The sequence below is a fragment of the Prenolepis imparis genome, unplaced genomic scaffold (genome assembly GCF_030444845.1).
Source record: "Prenolepis imparis isolate NDT839.2.m4 unplaced genomic scaffold, iyPreImpa1.0 SCAF_3, whole genome shotgun sequence".
Taxonomy (NCBI): Eukaryota; Metazoa; Arthropoda; class Insecta; order Hymenoptera; family Formicidae; genus Prenolepis; species Prenolepis imparis.
The window spans coordinates 21,297,777-21,324,069 of NW_028141161.1; the positions used below are offsets into that span (position 1 = coordinate 21,297,777).

Sequence of the window (26,293 nt, forward strand, 5' to 3'; positions counted from 1 at the left end):
AATTACCTCTCTGGTTGATCCCTTTGAACCCTGTTGGAACCGTTCTCGAACCCCCGACGCTCCCCGACGAGGTCGATCGGGTTAACACGCTTGACACGTCGCGGACACCACGAAGAGCCAGCATGCGAATCTCTCGTCGTCTCTTCCGGATTTCGCGCGACCTCGCGCGAATTTCGGAGAGGAAAGAAAAACATTTGTGGCCGTGTCGAATTTAATAATTGTCACGATCACTGTATATAAGGAGATTTGAGAAATCGAGTCTCGAGATTTTTTCCGAAAATGCATGTTGTTACAACGAAATTGTTACACGGAAAAAATATATCAGCTACAATAGCTAAATTTTAGGTGTCCCTAAATTACATCTGAAATTTAGTTAATACTTTTTTTTGTATTAACAGCTGCTTTGACGATCTAAGAATCAATCTGCTATTCCAAGAAATATTTGCAACAAATATATTAATTAATATATATTAATTTAAAATTAAAAATTTTCACAATAAATAAATAAATTAATAATTATTATTAAATTAATATTCTTTTACGATTGAAACTTGCTGCGAGCATAAGAATAATCCGCGTTAAATCGATATTTTTCGAAAAAAAAAAATCTTGGACGACTCTTTTTCTCAAGTTCCTCTGAGAAACCATCTGCAATATATAAATAGGGTCCGCGGAAATGATGACATTTCGCGATCCCCGGCCTCGATTTACACCGAACCAGGTCCACGATGACAGCTCGCGTATACGACATTGCGTTTTTGTTGTTCTTTGACACGCAGGGCGAGTCGAACGAGACGAGGATACAGGTGGCCAACGAGCGAGCTCATCAGCTACTCAAGTAAGCGGCCGCATTCACAGTCGACCACCCCGTCGGCCGCCACGAGCATCACTACCATCACCCTCCACCACTACCACCACCACCACCACCGACAACAACAACTACTACAACAACAATACAAGAACAACAACACCGACACCACCAACAATCAGCACAACTTACACTCGACAGTCCATTCGATTGTTTTCAAGCGATCTATCTTATTCGCGTTTCGTTCGTTGTCTCTTCATTTGCATCTAAAAAAAAGAAACATCGAGTTTGACCAAAACAAGCTTGAGAAATATACTTAAAGTTGCCGAAATACTTAACCCTAAACTTGACTAAGTTCTGTAAAAAAAAAAAAGAAAGAAAAAGAAAAAAATACGTAATTCTGTTTTCCTGTAAATCAGAATTATTTTTTGTTTTACTTTAATTTTAAATCAAGTATCGTGTGGATTGTTATACACTCTCTTATGTGTACTAAGATGTTTAAAAGTCATCATTTAAATGGACTTTTGATCTTTTAGACGATTTTTATTTGTATTATCGTGGAGGTGTCTCTTCTTTGCGCGTAATTACCGTAATTGCATAATCTGCTTTACAAAACGATGCAGCTCAGGAAAAAAAAACTTGTGTAAAAAATAAACGCTGAATTTGTTGTCATATTGGTGTATGTACTATTGTATTTATATATCTTTCTCCTTCGTAATACATTGTAATTCTTTGAGTCTTGCTTCCTTAGTTTCTGCTGCAAGTTTAGGGTTAACGCATCCAAATATCGCGAGATCGAGTCATAAATTAGGAGATTGAATTTGATTTTTTTGTTTGAAATTCGTGTACTTCAATTACATTCCTAACTTAGCGTCCGAAGGAATCCGGTGTAATTTTCGACCGGAGATACAACTTTCAACCTTGTTAATTCTATTCTTATACATATATAATCAGAAGTGAAATTTAATCTCCGAAACACGGGCTCTTTGATTTTTTACGACAGCGGGGATGATGATCCGCCAATGAGAAGCCTCGAAGCGAATTACACTTCGAGGTCGGCTAATAATCGGCGATTAAAGCCGAATACTAAAAATAAAATGTCTAATTTAAGACCAGCAGCTTTATTGTACCGATCGCAACAAAGTGCCGATGGAATTTTTCTCTAGCGTGATAGAAATATGTCGAGTATCGTGTAACTTAAAAAAAAAGAAAAAAAAGAAAAAGCGAAGCTGCAAAATTTAATCTTTGATTTAAAAAACGAGCAGCTTCGTTCTTTGCCGACAGGACATAATTAACGTTAACTTAAATGGTAAATTTTAAATTAGAAAGAAAAAAAAAATATATATTATATATCTCGTTATAGTCACACGTATATACGTATACACGTACACGTGTTGGAGATTAAATAATGCACACGAACGGTGTAACGACTAATTAATTTTTCTCTCGGTTCAATCGAGACTCTGGAGCGGAATTACATATATCGAGAGGAGGAAGGAGGAAAAACAGTATATCATAAGTACAAAAAATTCATTACACTTATCTCTCCCTTTGAAAATATATCCCTAGTACTCTTGTACAGGCTAGCTTTATTTATTATCTCATTATTATTACATATATACATATATCTATCTATCTATCTATCGCTCTCCGATTATATAACGTGCGCGCGAGAGCTATATTCAACGATAGCCGATACTTTATCTATACTCACGCGAGAAGAGCGACATACTTAATCCTCCCTCTCTCGAATTTCCCCGAGTTCTCCCTTCGCGAAGGATCTCGTTGCTTTCCTTTCCCTTCCATGGCAAAAAAAAAGATCGATTACACACGCACACACACATATATATACACTGACAAACACACACACACACACACACACATATTCTTCATTTCCCGAACCCAATTTCGAGTAATCTCGAAAGTGTTTTGGAATTTTACCGGGTGTCCCACCCGGATCGAGAAAGATCGGTGATGACACTTGGAGGAGGAAGGGAGTAGTGGAATCGCGTGCGGAGGACGAAGGAGCACACGCAGGACGAGGAAGAGGAAGAAGAGGAAGCCGAAGAAGAATATATATATATATACCGAGATATAACCGAAGCAACGAAGAGAACGCATTCAGCCACACACGATTAAGTATAGGAGTCGCTGAAGCTGTAGATAGAGAGAGCGAGGTCTTCTTTTTTCGTCGTCGTTTTTAAAAAAAAAAACTTGAAAAAAAAAACTCGATTCACAACTCGACAAACGTAGAGCGTAGGTGTTATCCCCCTTGTCCTTTTTGCCTCCTCACCCCCTCACCTCCCCCAATTCTCCCCTTTTGCGCCAATCGCGCCGAGATCACAGTAAGGTTTAACTCCAAAAAAAAGAAAGATTGTACATTACTGTATTTACACGAGGGTGACGTACCTACCTTGTTAAATCGTACGACGAGGAGCGGAGAGGAGAAAAAGAAAAGCCCGCCAAGGCACGAGAGAGAATCGATATCCGTAAAGGGTCCCTCGATCCTGTCCTGCAGCGGCCCTGAATTATCCCGCCGTGATCCTATGCTCTTATTACAGAACAGGGACAGGTAAAAGGTTCTTTACGTAGCGAGAGAACGCGCTCTTGTTATTATTGACACTTAACGAATATATATGCGCCTCTCTCCGGGGCTTGAGATATTCCTCGACAATTTTGTAAACTACTAATCCACTAATTCGTCTATTAAACCAACAGTCCTAGTAATTTCGCACTATCCTCTTTAGTTGGAAATGCAAAGTGGGGAGGATAGATAGAAGTCGATAATTATTAATCAATCTTTTAGGTGTTTTTTCCAAATCTCGAAGGAAATGATGAGTCGTGACAAGTCGAATATCGATCTCTCTCGAGCCGGAGGCGGCCAGAAAAGATCGAGCACAAATAAATAAACTGCGTAGCCTTTTCGATTTTGCTTGTCTTTTGCTTTCTCTCGAAGAAGAGGAGGAAGAAGAAAAAATACCCTTTAGACGTTTCGCCGGACGAATATGTGTTATAAGAGGAGTGAAAGGGTTCGCGAGAGTTTGAGAAAGAGAGAGAGAGTGAAAAATAAAAAATCCGAATGTGCGTATATGTGAGAGAAAGAGAGAAATTGTGCTACAACGCGAGATCATTAGGCCTATAGTGATCACTTACGTCGAGAAAAATTTTAAATACTTCTAAATAGATGACGTATATATACACAGAGGTGTGTCTTCTCATTTCTATCATTATTATTCCATTTTAATGGAAACAGATTCCTTGGTCAATTTGAAATGGATTTTTCCTCGACGAAAGGCACCGATAGAGCTTTCGAATAATTGCCATTTATATCGTAATTATATTTTTCGATCAGTCGTGCGAAATTTTAATTTACTACAAAGATATGTAAAGTTGCTGCGAACGATAATAAATATATATTCCTCAATTTTTTTCGAGGAAAGATCGATTTCGAATCGGATAAGAAATCTTTCGCTTAATAACGTGGAACCGGTATACATACGTCATTTATTTGCATTTATATATATATATATATATATATATATATACACATACACACATATATATACATATATTTATGCTATGTATACATAGCCGTGTAGAAAGCGAGGGCCCTTTCTTAAATAGCTCCTGGTAGACGAGAGTCGAGTGTTGCAAAAAAGGCTACTTTAATCAAGCGAGAGAGAGAAAGAGAGAGAGAGAGAAAGTGTGTGTGAGAGAGAGAGTATCTTTATTACATATTATATATATATATATATTATAAGTAAACAAACGAGTACATAGATATAAATATATATATATATATATAAATATATATATACAATATTTATATATATGTATATATACATATAAATATATAAATACGGGATCGAGCAATATTGTACTTGTTACTTCGTCGTTACTGTTTATCACCGCGTATTGCGAGATTACGTACTTATTTTACGAGTATTGTCCGCCCTATTAGGGCCCACCCTTCCCTTCTTTAGCCCCCTCCCAATAATCCCCATCCCCCCGAAGTCATATCGAATCTACAGGTCTATGTGGTAACGCGTATACATTTTAAATATCTACTCACACACACACATACACACAGAAATAATGTATAGACAGGCAAATTAGGTAAAATAGGTAGATAGACGAGTAGAGACACACACACACACACACACACACACACACGCGATAATTTAAAAATTAATGGAAGGAGAGGAGGATGAGGTAAGAAAGAGTGCGTATGTGTGTATATGTGAGAGAAAACGGATCGCGTGAACGAGAGAATAATAATAATAATGAGGGGGGGGGGGGCGAGAGAGTAACCCGATGCGTGGAATGCAAAAGTGCATGAAGAGTGGGAAAAATCCTGAAATTACGAAATAAAAAATTACCGTTCTTTGTAAAAAGAGTGTACAGGGTGTTTTCGGGGTTGTCGGACGTCTTTGCAGCGATTTAAATTAAATTGAAACAAAGTGTTAAGATGAGAGAGCGATTGTTTCAAGATGCAACTCTTAAGCAAAAAAAATTAACATCTGAAATTGTTTAATTCTCTGGTCGAATCTTCTGATCTTTATTTGATTCAAAAAGTAACATAAGACGGAGAAATTCATTCTCCAATTAATTTCACAGATTAAATTTTAATTAATCGAATATACACTTTCTATCACTTCAATGACATAAAGAAATAATATCTTTACTTTAAAATATATTCAAGATATATATATTTAACAGGGTGTCTACTCAAAGATTTTTTTTTACTTTGTAAAAGCAGAGAATTCTCATGAAATTTTATTTCAGGAAATTAAAGAAACATTATCTCAAAAGAGCAAGAACCCTTATAACTTTCTTTATATTGCGAGCTTTTGTCAATTTGTCAAGATAAAACAGTCAATCATGTAACTAGCAAGTTTACTAATTTCCATTGTAATTCCTGATAATAAAAGAATGCAAAAATACAAATAAAAAAGCTTTATTTTTCGATCTCAATTTTTGGTTCAATTCGATATTCAAAAGCATGCGCAATATAAATACTCATTTCAAAGTTGCATCTAAAACTTATCTAATCGTCGAATACAAATATTTGAAAAATAAAGGAATTTTCCGGGATTCATTTTAGATTTTGAGATTTTTTAGTAGACATCCTGTTTGATAAAAATTGAACCGAATTGATGAATGTTGTTTGATTTGAATTCAGAGAGTAGCTCTCTCTCTGTAGCTGAGGGAACATTTCGACAAATCCGAAAATACTCCGTACACGAATATAATATGGAGCAATTCCATACTTCCTAAGCGACAAATGTACCTCGATATTAAACGTTTATAGCGGAGATCGAAAGAACTCCAGCGGAACTGCCGGCAATGTGATACGCGGCCTCGATTTGCGAAACTAATAGAGGCGATCAAACTTTTGGGAATCGACGCGGTGGCACGAGATCGAATTTCAATTTCTATATTTCCATTTAAATCAATTTTCAAATTTAAAATTTCATCGCACACATTTTTTATTCTTTATCAATTATTACACGTAATTACGTTTCCCCTTTTCAACATCGTTAATATATCGATGATATTGAAAAATATCTCTAAATAAAGGTAGCACTCGTAGCACTTTTATCGTCAACAGAGATTTTTAATCTTAAAGATCCTAGACGATTTACATTCCTAGACGATTACGATTGATATCTAAAGTATATATAAGTCGATTGGAACTCGTTCCGTCGATCGGTTCCTACCTCGGACGAAACGTGAGGTGCGAGGTGCCACCTCTTCGTGTACTTAGCGCGAAAAATGCGAGTGCGAGAGAGACAAATATACCTGGGACCACCGTGCAAAGACGTGCAGGGTGTCGTCTTCGAGGCACTCCGAATGATAGAACGAAGGCGACGGAAATTAAAAAAAAAAAAAGCTGCGGCGAGCTGATACGAGAGCGAGGAGATGGAAAATGTTACACATTTGTAAACTGTAAAGTTATTGATTAAATAAGAGAGCGGGGAAAAGAGACGGGACGAGACCCAGCTTCTCTCTCTTTTTAGTACCGATTATAATGTCGCTAGATGTATTTACGATACCGTCGTATAAAGGAAAGGAGGAAAAGAAGTCTCTCTCTCCTCGGCGGTATCATTATAACACAAATGCCTGTGTATTTTACTTCTTGGCAAAATAATAAACCATCAAGTATTGTACATCGTTCACGACACGTTTTCCCTCCAGGATCCGTCTCATTTTTTTTCCGATAGTTTGTACGAATCCAGATCTTAAAAAAATAATTATAAGTCAATTTGTAATAAGATTATCCGAATCAAGAACTCAAATTCAATAATTTAAGTCATCAAAAATTCGTGATCAAGATATTAACGTCATGAATATGTGCTATCAACGATAATCAAATTCCAATTAGATTCTTTATGCAATCAAATTAATTCGAAAATGACAAATCAATTTGCACAAAACGATGGAGTTAAACAGACTCAGATGTTAGATGTAAATATTAAAAAATTTGATTAGTTTCCAAAGTGATTCAAACCGGATGCTGCATATGCAAGAGATAAACTTCAGTGGTTCGTCTTCAATGTCTTCCGATAAATCAAATCCAAGTCCCGAGACGCGAATCCGGTCCAGCAACTGCGATGAATGGAGCTGTCCTCCGGTATTCAAAATCGATCAATTTTGTGACAAGCTGTTACGTCTCACTATCCTATAAGGACTTGCTTTATATTCGACGATTTTGCTTGATCTCGAACACGTGCCGAAATATATGTAACGTTTATATATTCGGCACAAAAAATGCAATTAGATATATTTGGTGTTTTACAATAAATATTATAATTGTTTTGTATCAAAAATAATTTTGAAAAAAATTAAAAATTTTTTTGTGAACAAAAGAGTGAGATACTGAAAGTTGATATTTTTAAAAATTACATTACATTTCAGATAATGAAAAATATTGACGTAAATAATGTATAAATTAAATATTTATTTTGTAAGACGTGCTGTAGACAAAATAAACAAAAATTATCGTGCAGCACATAATTCATAATACATAAATTATAAACATTTTTGAAAAATAATATTGATAATAATAATATTGAAAATAATATTGTAATATTATTAATGCAATACTGGAGGAGCGTTTTAATTCAATGTACTTGTAATGTACTACTCAAAATTTTTTTCGCTTATATGTTGAAGATATTTCATTGCATAACAGACACGATTTAAATGAAATGATAAACAATGGTCTGTATAAAAATAGAATAATACCTAAGATTATTATAATCTACAAATTTTAAATATAAACTTATTTTTATTAAGAGGATGAAATTTTATTCAGTTGGTCTCCATTTTTTCGATGTGCACCAGCTTAGAAACTCTATCTATCAGATGTGTCAGATGAGTCTTGTAATTTAGCGGAGCGACCGATGCACAAGTGTGTTTCACTCTCATTTCATCCTATAAAATATAAATTGTTAGAAAATTGAAAATCAAGTTTGTGTTAACATAATCGACCTGTACAATAAAACTTGTCAATGTTACAGAAAGAAAAAAAAACTGCATAAATTAGAAGTGGCAAAGTAATCTTGAAAGTAAGCTGCTTACCTGAAAAACTTCTGATTTCGCCCTCAAACTGAATGTGAATCTCTTGAAGCTTGCTTCAGCGAATTTCTGCATATAGGCGTCGTTATCGTTCTCCTTTAATTCTCCCAATTCTTGCGCCGACATGCCCAATATCTTTTCAGCATCCTCGTTGAAGGCAGTTATCCAGCGACTGCCTGTTGCATCCGCTATATTCATCTGCGAAAATCATTAAGAAATCGTTGAACAATCAGATTTTTAAAAATATTTTCAAATAATAAATAAAGAATATGATGTAATATACATACACTTGCCAGCAAGCGATACGCAAAATTTGGATAGTCCCTATTACACTTCTCGCATCTGAATATTCCAGTAGATTGATCAATTAACTGAAATTGAATAGCGTTTTATATAATTCGTGTAAAACCTATAATATTATCTATTGGGTTGTTCGGAAAGTCATTTCGTTTTTTTCACATACAAATTGTATGTGAAAAAAACGAAATGACTTTCCGAACAACCCAATAATAAGATGTTAAGAAGAATATACAGCTAATATATTTAAAGTTAGTAGAATTAAGCATAATATAATTTAATCAAAAAATTTTCTAATTACTGTCGATGATATAATAATCATAAAATATTATAATAGCAGCAAGGAAGTTGCTGCTTAAAATATTTCTTTAAAAAATAGAAATTTGTCTTTGTAGCCTCTAATTTAGTTTGTTTTATAACTATATTCTTAGCTCTCTATAAATACAGATATGAAATATCGTGAAGAGAAAAATAAGGATTTCTATAAAGATTTCTTTATAATTTTAAATATGTCTCATACATAACTTACCTTCTTCTTGCAACTTTCTACAGGACATGCCTTGTAAATAGAATTCTCCACACGAATTAAGTTGATAGTGGCCACCACTGTGTAAGCATCTGCAAGATTTAATTTCTCTCCCAACTTCGCTTCGGTCGCCTCTTGGAAAGTGTACAATGGTGCGTTGAAATCACCACTACCACCTGCTTTAGATAGCGATTTGGCGCTCTCCGAATGGCCAACCGTAGTGTACCATCCACGCAATCTGAAATGTGCATCGTATTCATATAATGCGTAATGTATTTTATGTAAAAATTATTATCATATATTCCTGTAAACTATATCTTATTTTTAAAACTGTTATAAAAGTAACATATCCTTAAAAGGATTCAGTTTCATCAGTTGAGACGAATTACAAGATGTAATTAGAAAATTAATTCTGAATTAATTCTCAATTAATTGTCTAATTACATCTAGTGATAAAACTTGAACAAAATTTTAAACTAATAGAAAACAAGATCGTTTTTCGCTCTAAATTGAAGAAAAATTCAAGAAATGCGATAAGATCTAAGCAAATTTATACAGCTTGCAATGTTAACAAAAAATTATCGCTAAAGAAAATGTTTTTAAAGCGTGGCGTACGTTTTATATCATTTGTATTTATATACGTACCTATGTGCTTCTGGTAAATCCGGATCCTTTTCGAGTACTGATGAATTTAAAAGGGACAAATTTTTTCCGCCATTGAACTCTCCAATGCGCGCTCCTTTAATGGCTATAATCGGATTATTAGAACCATCAAAATCTTCGGCCTGTTTTCCCCAAAGTGTGACGCATACCTGACATAACAAATAAAAAGAAATTTGTTTATTCGTTCATAATAACAGAATGTTAAAATGTGATCTCTCAATAAAAATTGCTTACCATCACACCACTGTCATCGACGATATTGACATCTCTCTTTACGAGTTCTCGACCAGTAGTTCGCTGTGTAATATGTTGCACATCGTTGAATGTTGTAACAACACCCAAAACGTCTGTTACAAACACGACATTATTATACAGTGTTACAATTTCCAAATTAGACTATAGTCATGTATCAATCTTATCTCATAAATTTTACTAAATTTAAGATTTAATTTAAGATTAAAATTGTCATTTATTATCATATATTCTGCAACTCTTTGATGTAACCGGAATATTTCGGAAATCGGAACATCTTTCGAAATAACATAGAAATTAAGATTTAATTTCTATGATTTCGAAATAAAAATTAAATATTTCAAGCATGCTTTTTACCTATCATATCATTCCTCTCCTTGTTTTCCACTTGACTTATGGAACAAAAGTTGAACTGCAGCGTTGGTATGTCATCGCTGCTTTCATGGCATGGCACAATTTCTGTATCGTTGGTCATTGTCATCTCATAATCATTTTTCAACGAGTTGAACTGTTTGTTCGCGGCCTTCAGCGTGCATCGTGAGATATAATACACGTTTCCAATCTGTAAAAATAAAACATTCTGCATAAGTCTACTCTTTGTAAAATAAAAAAAAAAAATTATCGCCGATTGTAATTGCAGATACATGTACATACCTCTATCATATCGTAGAATTTATCACACATATCTCTAAACGCGGTGCACCGAATCTCACCGCTTTCATCGATTAGATCCATTGAAAACAGTTTACCCTCTCCACGAGAGTTGCTCCATGTTCTAATTGCAGATTTATTGGTCACACGAACCTTAATCACCCATCTAAAAATGCAAATATTCATTAGTTTTTTCCCTTCACATAACATCTATAAATATATTTTAATGTTGAAGTCTCTTTCATGTCCTTACCTGTTTTGGTAAGGACTTAACGCCGCAATTGGTGTAGTACATATATCAGAAGAAAAGGAATTATCTGAAGTATTTCTCTGAGCTGCACCATCTATTGCAAGCAAAACAGATTTTATATTTAATGATAAGTGTCACAAAGATAAAATATAATTGAAAACTAGTCTCAAATATAATTGACAAAATAATGGTATTTACTAGTTTGATAACGTCCATTAGTTGATGCCGTAGCTGTATCAGATGTAGTTGAATCAGACTCTGATTTGCTGTCTATATTAGTTGGTTCGCCTATTTTACGTCCAACTTTACTGCCAGGAACTGTTACCTCAATACCCATTATTAACATCACACGTCTAATAAAACAAATAGAAATGTATGCTTGACTTTCGTACTACTTGTGCATTTTAATGCGTAAAAAATATGCGATAAATACTTTTCCTTGCCACCATTGTTCACTGTAGACAGGTGATAGTTTGTTACTTTGCAGATTGCATATTCATTCAGAATGTCGTCCGTTATAAGATTATTTAATTGAGTAGCCAACATTGTAAATGAATTGAATCTCTGTCCATCGGATACAAGTAATCTATATCGATCGCAACCAGGAATACCGTCTTTATTAACAGATTTTGGTAGTTTTTTGTAGCCCTGTGAAGAATATTTAACATTAAGATATATTCCATAAAACTACGAAGTAAAAATCTAATCATGTCTAAAGTACATGAATTTTTCTGAATCTTTAAAAATTAAGCTAAAACGGAATATGCTCGATGAAAGCATATAATTTTCCTATAAAAACAACAAAAACATAATTGTGTCATGACACTGTTGACCAGATGCTTACACATAGAATACAAGAACAACATTTACACTTCCAAGATATCTTTTACAATTTGTTTTTTGGACAATGTTGATTCGCGGCCAAAAAGAGTTACGAGAAATTAAATCTGTCAAACTATCTATTGCGGATCCATTTAATTATTATACTCACCAACATTTGAAGTATCGGTTTCTCCACGTCTACGCCTTTCATGATTTTCTGAAACGATCGAGAATTTCACTGTTAGATAATATTCTGCGCAACAAACGATACATCCTCGACAAACTTACCTCTAACGATCCTTCCGTCAGCTTGTACATGATTGTAGATTATTCGGTTCCGGTAATTGTCTTCTGGTATTACGTCTCTCTTTTGTGCTTCTCGATGGCCGATTACCAGCTTGTGCTCAGTGCTCTGAGCTTCCCGCCGAATAATACAATCAACAAGACTGCGTTCCGTGTTCCGTAAAGGTGCCTTTTCATGCTGACGCTCGATGCTCATTTTTAGCAAAAGACGTCACGTGACCAAAATTGACGAATTGGTATCTTTATTTTTGGTCACGTGACGTCTTTTGACGCTAAAAATGAGCGTCGAGCGTCAGCATGAAAAGGCACCTTAAAGCCCCTTGCACAATGCTAAGCGATAGCAGGCGATAGTGATAGGAATAGCGATAACGATAGAAAAATATCTATTCTCTGTTCTTATTGGTGGAATAAAAAATATTTACCAATAGGAACAGAGGTTAGATATTATTCTATCGCTATCGCTATTCCTATCGCTATCGCTTAGCATTGTGCAAGGGGCTTAACTCGCTAAAAGATTTCGTTTTTTTAAGGCCTGTCCGTATGACAAGATCGACGAATAAAATTATATTTATAATAAAATTTTAATATAATATAATATAATAAAATTTTAATATAATATAATATAATATAATATAATATAATATATAATATAATATATAATATATATATAATATAATATATAATATATAATATAATATAATATATAATATAATATAATATATAATATATAATATTATATTATAATTACATTATAATATATTAAAATTATATTATAATTACATATATTTAGCTTATATATATAATCTTACCTTATCTCTTTTATAAATATATATACAAGATATAAGATTATAATATAAGATAAAATATTATATTATATATTATAATTATATTTATTTTAAATATTTCATCTCACACAATCTTCTCTAACCTTATCGAAAAAATGTCTTTGCTGATTGATCAGTCGCTTCGAGAGCGATTCATTTCATGGAAATCCGCCTGAAAAGATGGCGCTTCCGCGCCGGAAGTCGCGCGTGCTGCCGAACAGACTGGAAGTCGAGCGGCGAACTGTCGCGTGTGACGCAATCATCAATCATTTTACTGCCTCGTGCTGCAGCATCTCGTCGCCTCGTCGCCGGGTTCCTCTCTTCTCGCCGTCACTTGCGTCAGATTTCACCGTCAGCATGAACGGCATCGTCAGGAACGCGTTGCGCGCCTCGGCTCTGCGCGGCGTCCTCTCGACGACGACGACGACGACGACGACGACGTCCTCCTTCTCGTCTTCGTCCTCGTCCTCGTCCTCGTCCTCGTCCTCGTCCATCGCCGGTGCCGATCAACCCAGGACGTTGTGGAACATGTGCACTCGTCGGCAAACCGCCGAAGTCGCGCCGCTCGTCTCCTCGTTCAAGCTGCACGACTTCCGCGCTCGCAGGTGCTACAGCAGGTCGCACACGAAAGGTAACGACTCGCCGACGAAGATGTCGTCAAGTCGTACTTGATCGGAGGGTTAATTTTTCCGGATCCGGTCGTCCATGTTTATACGGCGTTGCGAGTACAAATTTATTTAACTTGCGACGTAAAATGTATCAATTTTATCAAGGTATTATCAAGAGTCTCAAGATAAAGCGTGACTTGAATCGATATTTATATAAATTAAATTAAGAGGTACGAGGTTTTTTTTTAATATTAAAATAAACGCACAATTGTGGTTTATTGTAATGTATTATGTAGTTTTTTTTTTTTTTATGTTTCTAAGCTTCTTGCATTATTTTTAGAAATTTGCATTGCGCATTGCAAAATTCAATCAAGTACGATTAAAAAATTGTACCAATAAATATACTTATTTTGTTTGATACAAATATTTTAATTTTAACAGTCACATATACATTGCATCATTCATAGAAATATGTAGATATTCATACTTTATTAATTATATTCTTTTTCTTTTATCAGCGGAGAAAGAATTAGTGGAATTTCTTGCGGAGGAAATAGTAGCCGAGAAGAAGGCACAGAAGTTAAAGACAATCCCGACAATATTAGAAGGATTCTCAGTATCTCTCAATGGTGCGGAGGTTAATCTGGAAAAGAAAGAGGGCACTGATACGTAAGATTTTTTACTATATTATTTATATAATTGTATTATAATTTAATAATTTATTTATAATTAAAATATATATATATATTTTTTGTCTCAGATTTATGATATAAATTAATTTGATTTATAATATTTCTTTTCAGTGTTCGTATTTCATTCAATGTGAACCATACAGTAGATGCGGACAGCGAGGGAGATGTTGATCCTCGTCAAGACGATGTAGAGATAGGTGAAATGAAGAGCAAGCCAACATTCACAGTAGATGTAATCAGAGGCAATCAAACTCTGGGCTTCACATGTTCCTTTAACAACCATCCTGGTGCATCAGGCGCTGATGAAAGCTATAGTATGTACATCTGCTAATAACTCTGTAATAACTCTTTTATTCCAAAGTGTTGAGTACAGGATGACTTCTGTTGGTTATCTTGATAATTATTCTTTGGAATATAAAGACACTTTCATGTACATATATGTCATGATTTGATATCACTGATGATATCTTGAGAGTGTAACATTTTAATTCATATATATGTTTCCTAATTTCCTTGGTTTTAACATTATATACTTATACAAATATATATTTTATTACAGATGACATATTTGGCATCGATGAAATCACACTGTACGAAGGAGAACACGGTGAGAGAGTCTACTCTGTGGCTGGTGAGATTCTCGATGGTGTAAGTACTATTATTCTAATATGAGAGATACTTTTCGCTCTTTAATATGATACTTATAATTCAAAATAATTCTTTAATAATTCATTAATAATTCAGTGCATTGATAATTAATCTGATATAAAAACAAATATTCAATATCGAAAATCAAATGTTGAATACAAAATATATGACAATTACTTTGATTCTAAATTTTTAGCTAATTATAGATATTTTTATAAAATTAGAAATCATGATTTCTAATTTTGTGTTAACATTTCTATAGCTATTTATAATTTATATGTATTCAGTTTTTTTATTAATATATAGGATAGGACACACAAATGAAATAATTGAGTCATTGTACATAAAGCATTGTTTACTTTGCAGTATCTGTACGATCTACTGATGAACTATCTTGAGGAGAAAGGCATTTCGAACGAATTTGCGGATAAGCTGATCGATTTAAGTACATCTTATGAACACTCAGCGTATGTCAGCATGCTGGAGGGTCTGTCAAAGTTCACATCGGGAAAGTAATTCTAGGATATTAATGTTAAGACATTTCTTGCGTTTTATGACATCATAGTTGTATCCTTAAGAATTGTTAATAAACAAATGTATTATTGGTTAATTTTCGAGATATTCAAAAGAAATAGAAAAATACATTGAAATATACATGATATGATCTTTATTCTTTTATGCAAAGGGAAAATAAAATTTTCCTTTGTATAAATTAAAAAACAGTATTATATAAAACATTAGCTATAAATGTATATTTCATAGGCTCACATAATTCTTTATTCTTTATATATCTTTATTCCTTCAACTTCGTCTATTTTAAAGGCAATGTGCATAATAAAAATCCACAATTTAGAACACGAACCAAAAGTACAACTGCTCCTTGTTCTAACATATATTTTTAATAATACATAATTCTATGAATGACATTGGATAAAAAGGTTTCTTGCGAGAGGGGAAGGGAAAAGTCCTATTTTTCAGAAGTTTTCAAGAAATACACAATAGAGTAAAGTAAATAAGAGAAGAGAAGAGGAGAAAAAAAGAAAAGAAAAGAAGAGGGGTCATCTGCTCCAGGATTCGCAGCGGGGCGGAAAGATGATTCAAGATGGACGCGATCAGACGTAATTGGGTGAAGGAAAGCTCGCGGAGGCGGCGAGCGAGCTACGACGACGTAGTAGAAGAGGAAGTCAGAGTGGTCCCGAATGCCTGTCCATCGTGTTCGTCGTTGTCGTCATCCCGGGAGACCTGGTGAGAATGTCGTCTCGCGACCCCGACAACCTGATGGCGAGCCCGAGCGACGACGAGAGCTTCGACTACCTGTTCAAGATCGTGCTGATCGGCGACTGCGGCACGGGCAAGACCTGCGTGGTCCAGCGCTTCAAGTCCGGCACCTTCGTCGAACGTCATGGCAACACCATCGGGGTCGACTTCATCATGAAGACCGTCCTCATAGACGGCAAGAGAATCAAGGTGCGAGCGATCAACGCTCTAATCGTATCCTCGGATCTGATCTGATGTCCGGATGATTGGCTTTAGCCTTAGCTGGTCTTCTTTGCTTAAAATGTAGTGCATAGACGTCTTTTTGGCGGGAAAACGAGCTAGAGAGAAACATTAAGCTCGGAGAGCTTTATAATTTACAAATGTCAAATTGTTTGCGGGTTCTCTTAGGCAAACTGTTATTTTATCTTAGACTCTTGATTGAATCCTTAGCTATACTAATATATTTCCTCGAAAATGTTAAAGAAATTCATTTCTTGCGAGCTTACAATGTTGTGCAATGAAATATTTTGTAACTAATATCAGTGAAACATGATACACTTATCCATAGATAAAACAATCTCGATAGGTCTGTTTATTTTTACTTGATTATTGAAGTTTGACCTTCTGTTGTTGACAGCTACAAATTTGGGATACTGCGGGACAAGAAAGATTCCGAACGATAACTCAAAGTTATTATAGATGTGCAAATGGAGTAATTGTAGGTACGTAAACAAATCGTAATACATAGCCAACATAATTTTCTGATTGATATGTATCATAAATCTTTATAAAAAATCAATTTATACAATTTATAATATGATAATTATTATAGTATATAATATAATAAGTAATTCATGAGAATTATATATCTTTTTAATCGTTTTATATATCTTTTCATTGGCTTTTTGAGATAAAGTTGAGAAAACTAAGAAGGCTTTTTTCTCTTTTTTCATGGCTTTTTCTCTGTTATTGAAAAACAAATGGCATCTTTCTAAAAGTGTTTTGTTGAACATTGTAGTTTACGATATTACAAAGCGATCAACATTTTTAAGTTTGCAACGTTGGGTAGAAGAAGTCCGGAGATATTCATCGTCGCATGTACTCTTAGTGTTAGTTGGTATGATCATTTTTACATACATTACAACAATCGTCATATTGTAATGACATCTCTGTTATTATTTAATCTTTGTGCATTTTTCACTTTGCAGGAAATAAGTGTGATTTGGAAGATCTGCGTGAAGTGGAAAAGGCAGAGGCTGAAGCTTTATGCGAATATCTGCCTGAAGTTTTGCACGTAGTGGAGACCTCAGCCAAAGATAATACAAATGTAGACTCCATCTTTTTCTACTTGGCATCCGAACTTAAGGTAAATCTACCTTTTAGTATATTATGATTTTGTTACAAATTAAATGTATTAATTTTTTTACTTATTTGTGGATGAATTACACTTTTAGAGACGACACGATAATCGTCAGATTAGTACGAGCGAAAACGATGCAGTGAAACTCGGTGCCGGACGAGAACTGTCTTCTTGTAAAGGCTGTAAGATCTTTTAAACGTTTATATTTTTTTTTCCATCGTCGCGCACTTTTTCTGGACGACCGAGATATTTATGAAAGAACACACGCGCGTTCTTGATAAGATGAAAGGCAGTCGACGAATGAATGTAACATCTGTTAACATGTTCTGTTACTGATGTAAATTTTTTACGCAATTTTACTGTTTCTAAAATTAAATTAGTAATCTAGAGTATGCAAAAAAATTATTTGCGTATAAAAAATATCGTATAAACTCTTTATAAAAATTTATACAACTATTAATTTTATAAAAATTTTACTGCCTTTTACCTTATTATAATATAATTGTAACACAAATTAATAGATCTTGAGAAACTGGAACAATCAATGTCATTCTATCGATATAGATAAAAAAATTTATATATATGCCAAATATTTAAGATATTCTCCTTTTATTCGTACGGAATAGAACAGACATTGGTTCTTCTAGTCTCGGAAGATACGAATCTCATGATAAAAATATAATCTTTGAAATAGGATGGCTCATTTCTTGCTCTAAAAGCTCGTTGTTCCAGAAAGAGCACGTTTATATATTTTTTATATTCAATTTAATAAACACAGGTACAAATTTATATACACGCTCATACATACTGATACTTCACGAATACTGCGGCGACCTGAAGAGATCCTAGATATTCTTGTGCCTTAAAATATTCGAAGTGAGCACACGTTTTCGTATAATAAGCGCACAAACATATGCAAAGTGCAATCGAGGAGATTTAGATTGCGAATGGTAACTTAATTCTTTTCTTATTCTTTATTTATTTTATTTATTTGCGTGAATGTGCGTTATGGCGAATGCGAAGGTTTAACTTTTCGATCTCCGAATCGAGAAGTTCGAATTACAATTGTAAATATTAATCCTTAGTCGCATTCTTAGCTCGTATTTCACGGTAGAAATAGTTGTGTTAGTCTTTGTTCAATTTAAATGAATGCACTTATTAGCGCATTGAGAATGCAAATATAGAACGCGTTTTGTGATTATACGGACACGACTATATTATTTATGGACGAACAAATATTACGAATCTCTCTACGTAACAACATTTATTACACAAATCATTGTAATATATATTTTTTTAAACACTTATATATTGCACGTATGTGCGTATTATAATACTCGTTGCGAATCGGAATTATTTTATATATAAAAGTAACGTCAATACGTAATTCAGGAGGACGTAAATCTTCATTACTTTGCGCGTAAATGTTGCCAAAAACGTACGAAAGTTGTTTTCACAATTTAAGATCTTTGGATAAAATGCATATCATCTTTTTCTCTCATCGTGTAAATCCTTTAACGGTTTAACGTAAAAATATTTCTCCATGTCACAACAACATAAAGCAATACATCCTTCTAGTGCTGTTAATTAGATAAAATTATTATTTGAATTATGTGCGAAAAAAAATATTGTGTAAGATGTAAATTCATATCACATCTTAATATTCTGTGCTGAAATAATATATGAAGTAATGACGTAAAAAAAACTGACACGTGAGGTAATTAAAACTCTATTGTATTTTATATTATATATTATATATAGTACAAACTGGAAAATATATTTTTTACTAAAAAATACATGGTATGTAATATAATAGCTTTGTTGTGATTTTGATGGCGGATTTTATTATATTGCGTTTGGTACATTGAAAACATAGTGTATCATATTGTTCAAGTTCTACAATTCGTAATAAATAAAGCATTTTTTGTACTTATAGCAAATCTACTAGAAACTTGATCGTTGTTAATTAATCGATTAGCTTTAGCTTTGTTAGACATTAATAAACATTACGCGATTGATTTCACAAATATTATTTATACTATTTTACGCATAAACTGTAATTCTCGACAAATTGCAAATTATAAAAGAAGTTTATCACAGTGAACGGCGATTCTAATTGTTGATTTCTGAAATATTTTTTGAGCAGAGAATCAATTTTTTATCGTTATTTATTTGCACTCATTGACTCTTGGAGTCTCAATTCCTTTGTTGCATTCAGGGTAATTATCAATAATTATCACTCGGTTGATACGAAAATGTAAATTAATAATTCAGAAAATTGTTTATTTTAGCGTAAACGAACATGCTATATAACTAGCATATACGTATATAAATAACATAAGGCTATATATTATAATTTGTAAATATAAGGCCGTATACACACGCATTGTGTATACACTCTCAGATATATTTCTAGAATACTAACTGATTATTTGGCTTTATTGCGTTAAAATAATATTTCATTGCAGATTTAACAGGCGTATAAAATAATAAAGTAAAACGAGGTAGAGAAGACACAATTCTGCCCATGTTCGTATGTAAATACTTAAAAAAATTAATCGCACATAAAAAAATAAACATATAGATATATAAATCGGAAAAAAATGAATCTTTCTTTAATAGAAATTATTATATAATATATATATGTATAATTTATTATATTATTTATTATATAATTTATTATAATATAATATATTATAATTTATTATATAATTAAAATAATATATTATTTAAATAAATTAAATTGCCTTTAATTAGTCTGTTTTATACGGCAGTTAATTTATCAGCCAGGAATCTTAAATGTCAAAATGTCAATATGTGAAAGATGACATTTCTATCTATCAGCTTATTTACTCATCCGTTTATACATTCCTTAAACGGGCTAAAAATAGCACATAAGCATAAGAATGTATAAAAAATTTCTCTCGAATCTATTTTTGGTCTCTATTGTATATATATATATATATATATGAATATCTGTATATAAGGCACTTTGCTGCTTTTTATGTCGATGCAAATATTTGATTAAAAAGAAACCATATGTATATATATCTATATAAGTATTAACAAACTACAACTTATTGTTAGCCGAATTAATGTAGATTATATTTGAAAGCATTCGCGTAATTGACGATGTAAGGAACGATTGACGTTGCGTGAAAAATTGCACTGCGTAAATTAGCGAACAAGAGATGAGCGGATAATTTTGTTTGTCAAAATATTTCCCATTCAAATCACATAAAGGAGAGCGCCTTCTAAGAGATTCCTCTATCAACACGCTTTGTTCTACGCGAGATATATATATGATAGATATATAACAAGCTTTACGTTAATTATATTTCGTAAACAATATTACATGATCGATTGTTATTTTATCATTGCATTTGGAAATCGTATATTAAATAATAATAGATCTTAGATCTTTAAATAATAAGTCGCATCTTAATGCGCGATAAAAGAAGAACAATATATTAACGTATATGTATATATGTCTTTAATGAAAAAAAGAAGTTGTGTATCAGGAAGACTCAGGCTGGATGAATTTTTGGTACGACGGGCGTCTTTCATCCAGCAATATTGCTTTCCAACAAGGACACAGAGTATCATTCTATCTTTGTTGTTCACTGGTATTGAAAAAAGATACAATGATATTCTACGTCACACTGTGTTCTTGTTGGAAAGCACCCTATTACGATCGCTGTTACTTAGCTAATCTAGAACTTGTACAATCAAGCAAACCCTGCCCTTTTATTTTACACATACTTTTTTCTTTTATATCGGGAAGAAAAATTGACTATAAATAATCCCTAAACCTTTCAGCCTAACACGCCGTTCTCATACTCTCTTATAAGTCCTCCTGTATTTCTCGTCCACCTGGACCAGGTAATACGTTCCCGGAAACAGGTCGTCTATACTGCTCTCCGGGGTGAATGGCGCAACGTGACAATTATCTTCCTTCAACCTCAACACCCTGGTGTAGTCCGCCGGGGAGACGCGGTGACGGTTCTCCAATTGCGGCTTAACGTAAGAGAGAGCAGCGATGATCTTGGACAGGCCGGAACCGTCTTGCGTGTCCCTTGTCACCGTTAACGAGTACATGCTGGCACAGAGGCCCGAGCCGTAAGAGAACACGCCGATCTTGTTGCCGGCCAATTCGTTGATCGGCTTCGAGATGAGCAAGGACACTAAACCAGAGTATACAGATGGGGTATACATATTGCCGACTTGATTGGCTATCAATAAGCTCGATTGGGTCTTTCGCTCAAAGTCCGCCTTGCTCAGCTGCATGAAGACCTTCTCGATGTCCCGATCGGAGTAGGTGGCCTCAAGTTCGACATCATGGAAGTTCGCCGCGCCCTTATAACGATCGTTGCGGATCTGATCCTTCGGCGTGTTGAGGAAGTCGACGAAGGCCAGCCGGGCGAAGGACTTTTGCACCAGTTTGCAGTAGGGCGAGTGGAAGAGGAACGCGTCGAAGCGGGCCAACGTCATCGGTTCGTCGCCGCCCTTCCGCCGGAACTTGTCCCAGTACAGCTGGTAACAGTTGTCCAAGGTGCTCAGGTAGCACTCAATCGACAGCCTGCCGTCCACGACCGGGTACAGGGAGCGCAGATCCGGCTTGTAGAAGTCGTACTTGTGTCGCATGTGGGACGCCCGGAGGCCGCGGTCGAACACCAGGGGCGCGTGCGGACCTACCAGGATGGCGATGGCACCTGCACCTCCAGTTGGTCTGGCGTTGCCCGGCGCGTAGACGGCGATGTCGGCCGCGACGACCAGGGCGAACCTGCCGTCCCAGGCGCTGCTCTCCACCCAGTTGACAGCGTTGAAGAGGGCGGCGGTGCCGCCGTAGCAGGCGTTGGTGGTGTCCGCGCCCTCGATGTCGGTGCAGCCGTGCGGTTCGAACAGTTGCATCAGCACGGACTTGACCGACTTGCTCTTGTCGATGATCGTCTCGGTGCCTACCTCGAGTCTACCGATCTCCCGCGGCTCGATCCCGTAACGCTCCAGGAGTCGGTGCGTCACCGTCAGGCACAGCGAGTTGATGTCCTCGCGGTCGTTGCAGAAGCCCATTCGCGACTGCCCGAGCCCAATCGTATACTTGCCCGCGGAGGCGCGGTCAAACATCTCCAGCTCCGTCTGCTCCACGTACTGCGCCGGGAAGTAAATCTCTAGCGCCCGGATGCCGACGTTGTTCGGCCACATCTCTTTGGTTGACATAGGGATCCTTCTTGGAAGAAACGATGCTTTTTTTCCTCGCGAGGAAGTTTATGTAATCACCTGGAAAGGGTGAACGAGCGAGTGAACGTCGAAGCTACTTCGCAAGCGAGAATTCCGGAGCGAGACGTTTTCGAATCACGTACGTACGTATTCAACACACTCCTTCGAGGCAACGTCCACTGGGCCACCGAGTCGTCGACAAGTCACGGTCTAGTGTGAGGAAACACAGAGACAGACACAAACCACACACACTATTAAGCGTGCGCGCGGATGCGTCGTATTCAGGTTAGAAGTGAAACTCGGCGGCTCTCGGTGAAAATTCCGGTCGTTCGCCGCCGTCGAGCGACTTTCGATTGCGTGCTTTGAAGCTCCGGTCTTCCTTCCCGTTCCGTTAAGTCGGCCGGTCGGTCAGCAGGGCTCCGGGCTCCGGCGCTCTGCTCCAGCGGCGGCGGCGGCGGCGGCTCGGCTCGTCTGACTCGTTTCGTCGCGAGCGTCCGATCACGTGGTCCCGCGGCGCGTCACGTGTCAACATGCACGGCAGAACTCTCGCGGGCGAATGCGCTCGTGGCTCGCGGCACGCCTCGTCTTATTGTCAGTTGCTTATTGGGCTGCGCGGCGGCAGGACGCGGGGAGCGAGGAGGGGGAGAAGCGAGGAAAGGAAACTACGATGGAGGGTCGCGAGAAGGGCAAGGCTCGCGCAACCGAGACCCGAGACGATATCTTCTATCTTCGCGAATTACTATCTTGTATCATGACGCGCGGAAGGAGCCTTCTTCTAGTTTGCATGACAATTGACAATTCGCGCTGACGTTTCTTCGTCGAAACTCGCCCAAGTAACTGGGTATTACAATTTACAATAGACGACGATGATGCGCCGAGATTCGCTCGGCTTGAATTGAACGACACATATACATTACACAACATACGTGAGGGTATCTCTTTCTCTCGACGCAACGGACTGATTAGACTGGATCAACGGGTCATTGGGTCGTGATGAATAAACGATGCAACGCACGCGGGTCTTCCCACAGCAGTCATTCCAAATTAATCGCCGAAAGCAAAAAAAAAAAAAAAATCGTATAAATATTTTTTTTCTCGCGAAATATTTTTTAAGATGAAAACTACATTTTTTTTCTTTCATTTTTTTATACTACACGTGTTTGTTAATGTAAGATCGATAAAATGTGTCGAAACCCTTCCCCTCTTTATGCTTGAAATTAATTAGCTATACACAAGATACATTTTTCTTGATATGCGATATCAAGAAATTAAATAAATTTCAATTTGAGATTTTCTCGCTTACGCTTCTTTAAGAGAAACAGAGGGATTGATTAAAACCTCGAATTGAGATTTATTTAATTTCTTGATAGCGTACCAAGAAATATTTGTGTCCTATGCACAGTTAATCAGTTTCGAAGAAAAATAATTCTTCCTTGGAAGGAAGAATCAATTTCTGAGTAGCTGTTATTAGCCTGTTGAATTTAAACATGAGCTTCTCCTTTTCTCAATTATATTTTCAAAGAATAATTCTTACAGTAGTAAATCAAGACTTGTAGCTATCTATTAATCCATGAATCGAACAGATAGCTTTTTTTTCAATATATTGATGTCATAATTAATAGACAAGAACTTTCATTCGAGAAGAATGCTCCTTTCATAATATAATGTATATGAATATCAAAACACGAAGTTGACAAGATAAAAATTGTCTTTAATGATAAATTTCTCCGATGAATTCGTTTTTTCTACAAGAAAAAAAAATCTAGTTCGTGTAAAACGAAAATGTTTGATGTACGCTTGACTTATTCCTTATTCAGTAAGATAATTTATTTTACAAGTCCACACCGCAAGAATAAAGATTACAAAAATTACAAACAAAATTAAAACGGTAACTTTTATTGGTCGTCTTTAGCGACAACTCGATTATATCGCTCAGTTTACAGAAAAAAATCTCATAACCTTGGCCGAAAGAAAAATTCATCAAGCGCGGAGAAAAAAAATTTCTTCGATTTCTTTCGTAAAGGTTACATAATATATCTCGGAGTAAAAAGTGGCACAGTAGCTAATATAATCTCTTTAGCGGAGAAACGCGTGTCCCTCTTCCTTTTGGAAGCCGATCCAACAACGTAAAGAAAACAATGTGTTATCAAAACGATTTCTAAAAGGTATCACATTTCTGAACCTGATAACTTAGAGAGGCTTCTGAAGGATCACATAAAGATATCAGAATGTTATCTAACGCGCCGTTTTTTGAAGACATAAAGATATCACGAAAATGATGTCTAAAAGATTTCTCAAATCGGATATCTTTAAGATATCTAAATTATGTTAACATATGGAGTTCTTATTTGTGATATCTGAAAGAGATCTGACATATGTTAATATATGAGTTTCTTATATCTGATATATAATTAAAAAATAATATATGGGTGGTTAAGGATATTATGTAAACCAAGTCCACTTCTTGGCAATGTATGCTAAAGTTAAATAAATATTATTATAATTAAAAAATAATATTGTAAGGACTGATTGTGTCCCAACTTGTTGGTAAATTTTACCCGACAGATAACATATGTTCGTTTTTTTTTTAACTTATCTGAAAAGAGACGAAGATATATGCTACCTGTCGGGTAAAATTTACCAACAAGTTGGAACAATCGGTTTTAAATGTTTCTTATTAATTATACATACGGAAAGAATTTTCTCTTAGAATTTACCCTGAAAATCATAGTAATCATGGGACAATATGGTATGGAAAGAATTTTATGATTTTCTCTGATTAATATTTATCACAATAAATATAATAATATCTATCACAATAAAATATAAAACATGTTTGATTAATTTTAGTAAACTGCGTGGTAAAATTACTCAAACATATGTTTTATATTTTAACGTGTAGATATTATTATATGTTTATTGTGATAAATATTAATCAGAGAAATTTTCATAAAATTCTTTCCATACCATATTGTCCCACGATTACCATGATTTTCAGGGTAAATTCTATGAGAAAATTCTCTCTGTGTATGATTAGGTTATTTTCATGCATTAAGAGAATATCATAGTTACTGATTAGTCATGTCACAAGACACACGTATTATATTTATTATTAACTATCCTGACATCGCATATACCATTTATATAATGGCACTTCTTTTGACACCGTAAATAATACATCTGACTTTCACATTTGATGATGACCTAAACCTAAGGTCGAAACGTTATGAATTTTATCTAATAAATGAATTCAAATTAGTCCAGTTTTTGATCGTCATTACAAACTTCCTTCTACATTAAGAGAATATTGATCTTTAATAGAGATTGATATGGTATATATATACCATAGTTAATGCGTTTTACTTATTGCGAAATGTCCCGTTTATTCTGTATTTTATTATATCGCACTAGCACTTGTTAAATATTTTCTAATATATATTGTACTAGCAATAAAATTGTATTGTTAGCACTAGTACAAAAAATTTTGTAGGTTAAACTCACCTCTTAAAAATGTTATTTTTATATTCTCTCAAA

General features: G+C 35.2%; 5 protein-coding genes across 11 annotated transcripts in view; 3 read left to right on the forward strand and 2 right to left on the reverse strand.

Annotated features, from left to right (window-relative positions):
* The window catches only part of Snap25 (Synaptosomal-associated protein 25kDa), a 46,576-nt gene extending 39,598 nt beyond the window's left edge, over positions 1-6,978 (forward strand). For all 6 annotated transcript variants that reach the window (XM_083034501.1, XM_083034494.1, XM_083034498.1 and 3 more), the window contains one exon: positions 780-6,978. In XM_083034501.1, the coding sequence (XP_082890627.1) occupies positions 780-842 (63 nt within the window). In that variant the 3' untranslated portion in view covers positions 843-6,978. The remainder of the gene's footprint in view (positions 1-779) is intronic.
* Positions 6,509-12,299, reverse strand: Rpa-70 (replication protein A 70). Its single transcript, XM_083034472.1, has 13 exons — positions 12,139-12,299; positions 12,020-12,067; positions 11,462-11,676; positions 11,227-11,381; positions 11,032-11,122; positions 10,782-10,944; positions 10,485-10,689; positions 10,110-10,222; positions 9,858-10,024; positions 9,216-9,450; positions 8,677-8,760; positions 8,393-8,587; positions 6,509-8,245 (listed from the first exon to the last, which is right to left on the reverse strand). The coding sequence occupies exons 1-13, from the start codon at positions 12,166-12,168 to the stop codon at positions 8,123-8,125; spliced, it is 1,824 nt and encodes a 607-aa protein (XP_082890598.1). The 5' UTR covers positions 12,169-12,299; the 3' UTR covers positions 6,509-8,122.
* Positions 12,300-13,227: 928 nt separating this feature from the next.
* Positions 13,228-15,584, forward strand: P32 (complement C1q binding protein P32). The gene is made up of 5 exons (XM_083032880.1): positions 13,228-13,608; positions 14,104-14,254; positions 14,389-14,591; positions 14,837-14,925; positions 15,292-15,584. Exons 1-5 carry the CDS (start codon positions 13,335-13,337, stop codon positions 15,439-15,441), a joined length of 867 nt encoding a protein of 288 aa, XP_082889006.1. The 5' UTR covers positions 13,228-13,334; the 3' UTR covers positions 15,442-15,584.
* Positions 15,585-15,721: 137 nt separating this feature from the next.
* Rab19 (RAS oncogene family member Rab19) lies at positions 15,722-20,119 on the forward strand. Of its 2 annotated transcripts, XM_083032881.1 has the most exons (5): positions 15,722-16,392; positions 16,820-16,904; positions 17,201-17,299; positions 17,391-17,548; positions 17,637-20,119. In XM_083032881.1, the coding sequence occupies exons 1-5, from the start codon at positions 16,177-16,179 to the stop codon at positions 17,736-17,738; spliced, it is 660 nt and encodes a 219-aa protein (XP_082889007.1). In that variant the 5' UTR covers positions 15,722-16,176; the 3' UTR covers positions 17,739-20,119. The 2 variants fall into 2 exon arrangements, with proteins under 2 accessions (XP_082889007.1, XP_082889008.1); XM_083032882.1 differs by lacking the exon at positions 17,201-17,299.
* A 456-nt stretch (positions 20,120-20,575) lies between these two features.
* Positions 20,576-23,670, reverse strand: Hmgs (hydroxymethylglutaryl-CoA synthase). The gene is made up of 2 exons (XM_083032879.1): positions 22,907-23,670; positions 20,576-22,819 (listed from the first exon to the last, which is right to left on the reverse strand). Exon 2 carries the CDS (start codon positions 22,757-22,759, stop codon positions 21,377-21,379), a length of 1,383 nt encoding a protein of 460 aa, XP_082889005.1. The 5' UTR covers positions 22,760-22,819; positions 22,907-23,670; the 3' UTR covers positions 20,576-21,376.
* Between the last annotated feature and the right edge of the window lie 2,623 nt (positions 23,671-26,293).

Coding starts and splice junctions, on each gene's coding strand:
- P32 (XM_083032880.1), top strand. CDS start 13,335: ATGAACGGCATCGTCAGGAACGCGTTGCGCGCCTCGGCTCTGCGCGGC. Junction 13,609..14,103: donor CAGCAGGTCGCACACGAAAG/GTAACGACTCGC, acceptor TTCTTTTATCAG/CGGAGAAAGAATTAGTGGAA. Junction 14,255..14,388: donor AAGAAAGAGGGCACTGATAC/GTAAGATTTTTT, acceptor ATTTCTTTTCAG/TGTTCGTATTTCATTCAATG.
- Rpa-70 (XM_083034472.1), bottom strand. CDS start 12,168: ATGTACAAGCTGACGGAAGGATCGTTAGAG. Junction 11,382..11,461: donor AACAATGGTGGCAAGGAAAA/GTATTTATCGCA, acceptor TTGTTTTATTAG/ACGTGTGATGTTAATAATGG. Junction 10,945..11,031: donor TTAAGTCCTTACCAAAACAG/GTAAGGACATGA, acceptor TTGCATTTTTAG/ATGGGTGATTAAGGTTCGTG.
- Rab19 (XM_083032881.1), top strand. CDS start 16,177: ATGTCGTCTCGCGACCCCGACAACCTGATGGCGAGCCCGAGCGACGAC. Junction 17,300..17,390: donor TGTACTCTTAGTGTTAGTTG/GTATGATCATTT, acceptor TTCACTTTGCAG/GAAATAAGTGTGATTTGGAA. Junction 17,549..17,636: donor ACTTGGCATCCGAACTTAAG/GTAAATCTACCT, acceptor TTACACTTTTAG/AGACGACACGATAATCGTCA.
- Hmgs (XM_083032879.1), bottom strand. CDS start 22,759: ATGTCAACCAAAGAGATGTGGCCGAACAACGTCGGCATCCGGGCGCTA.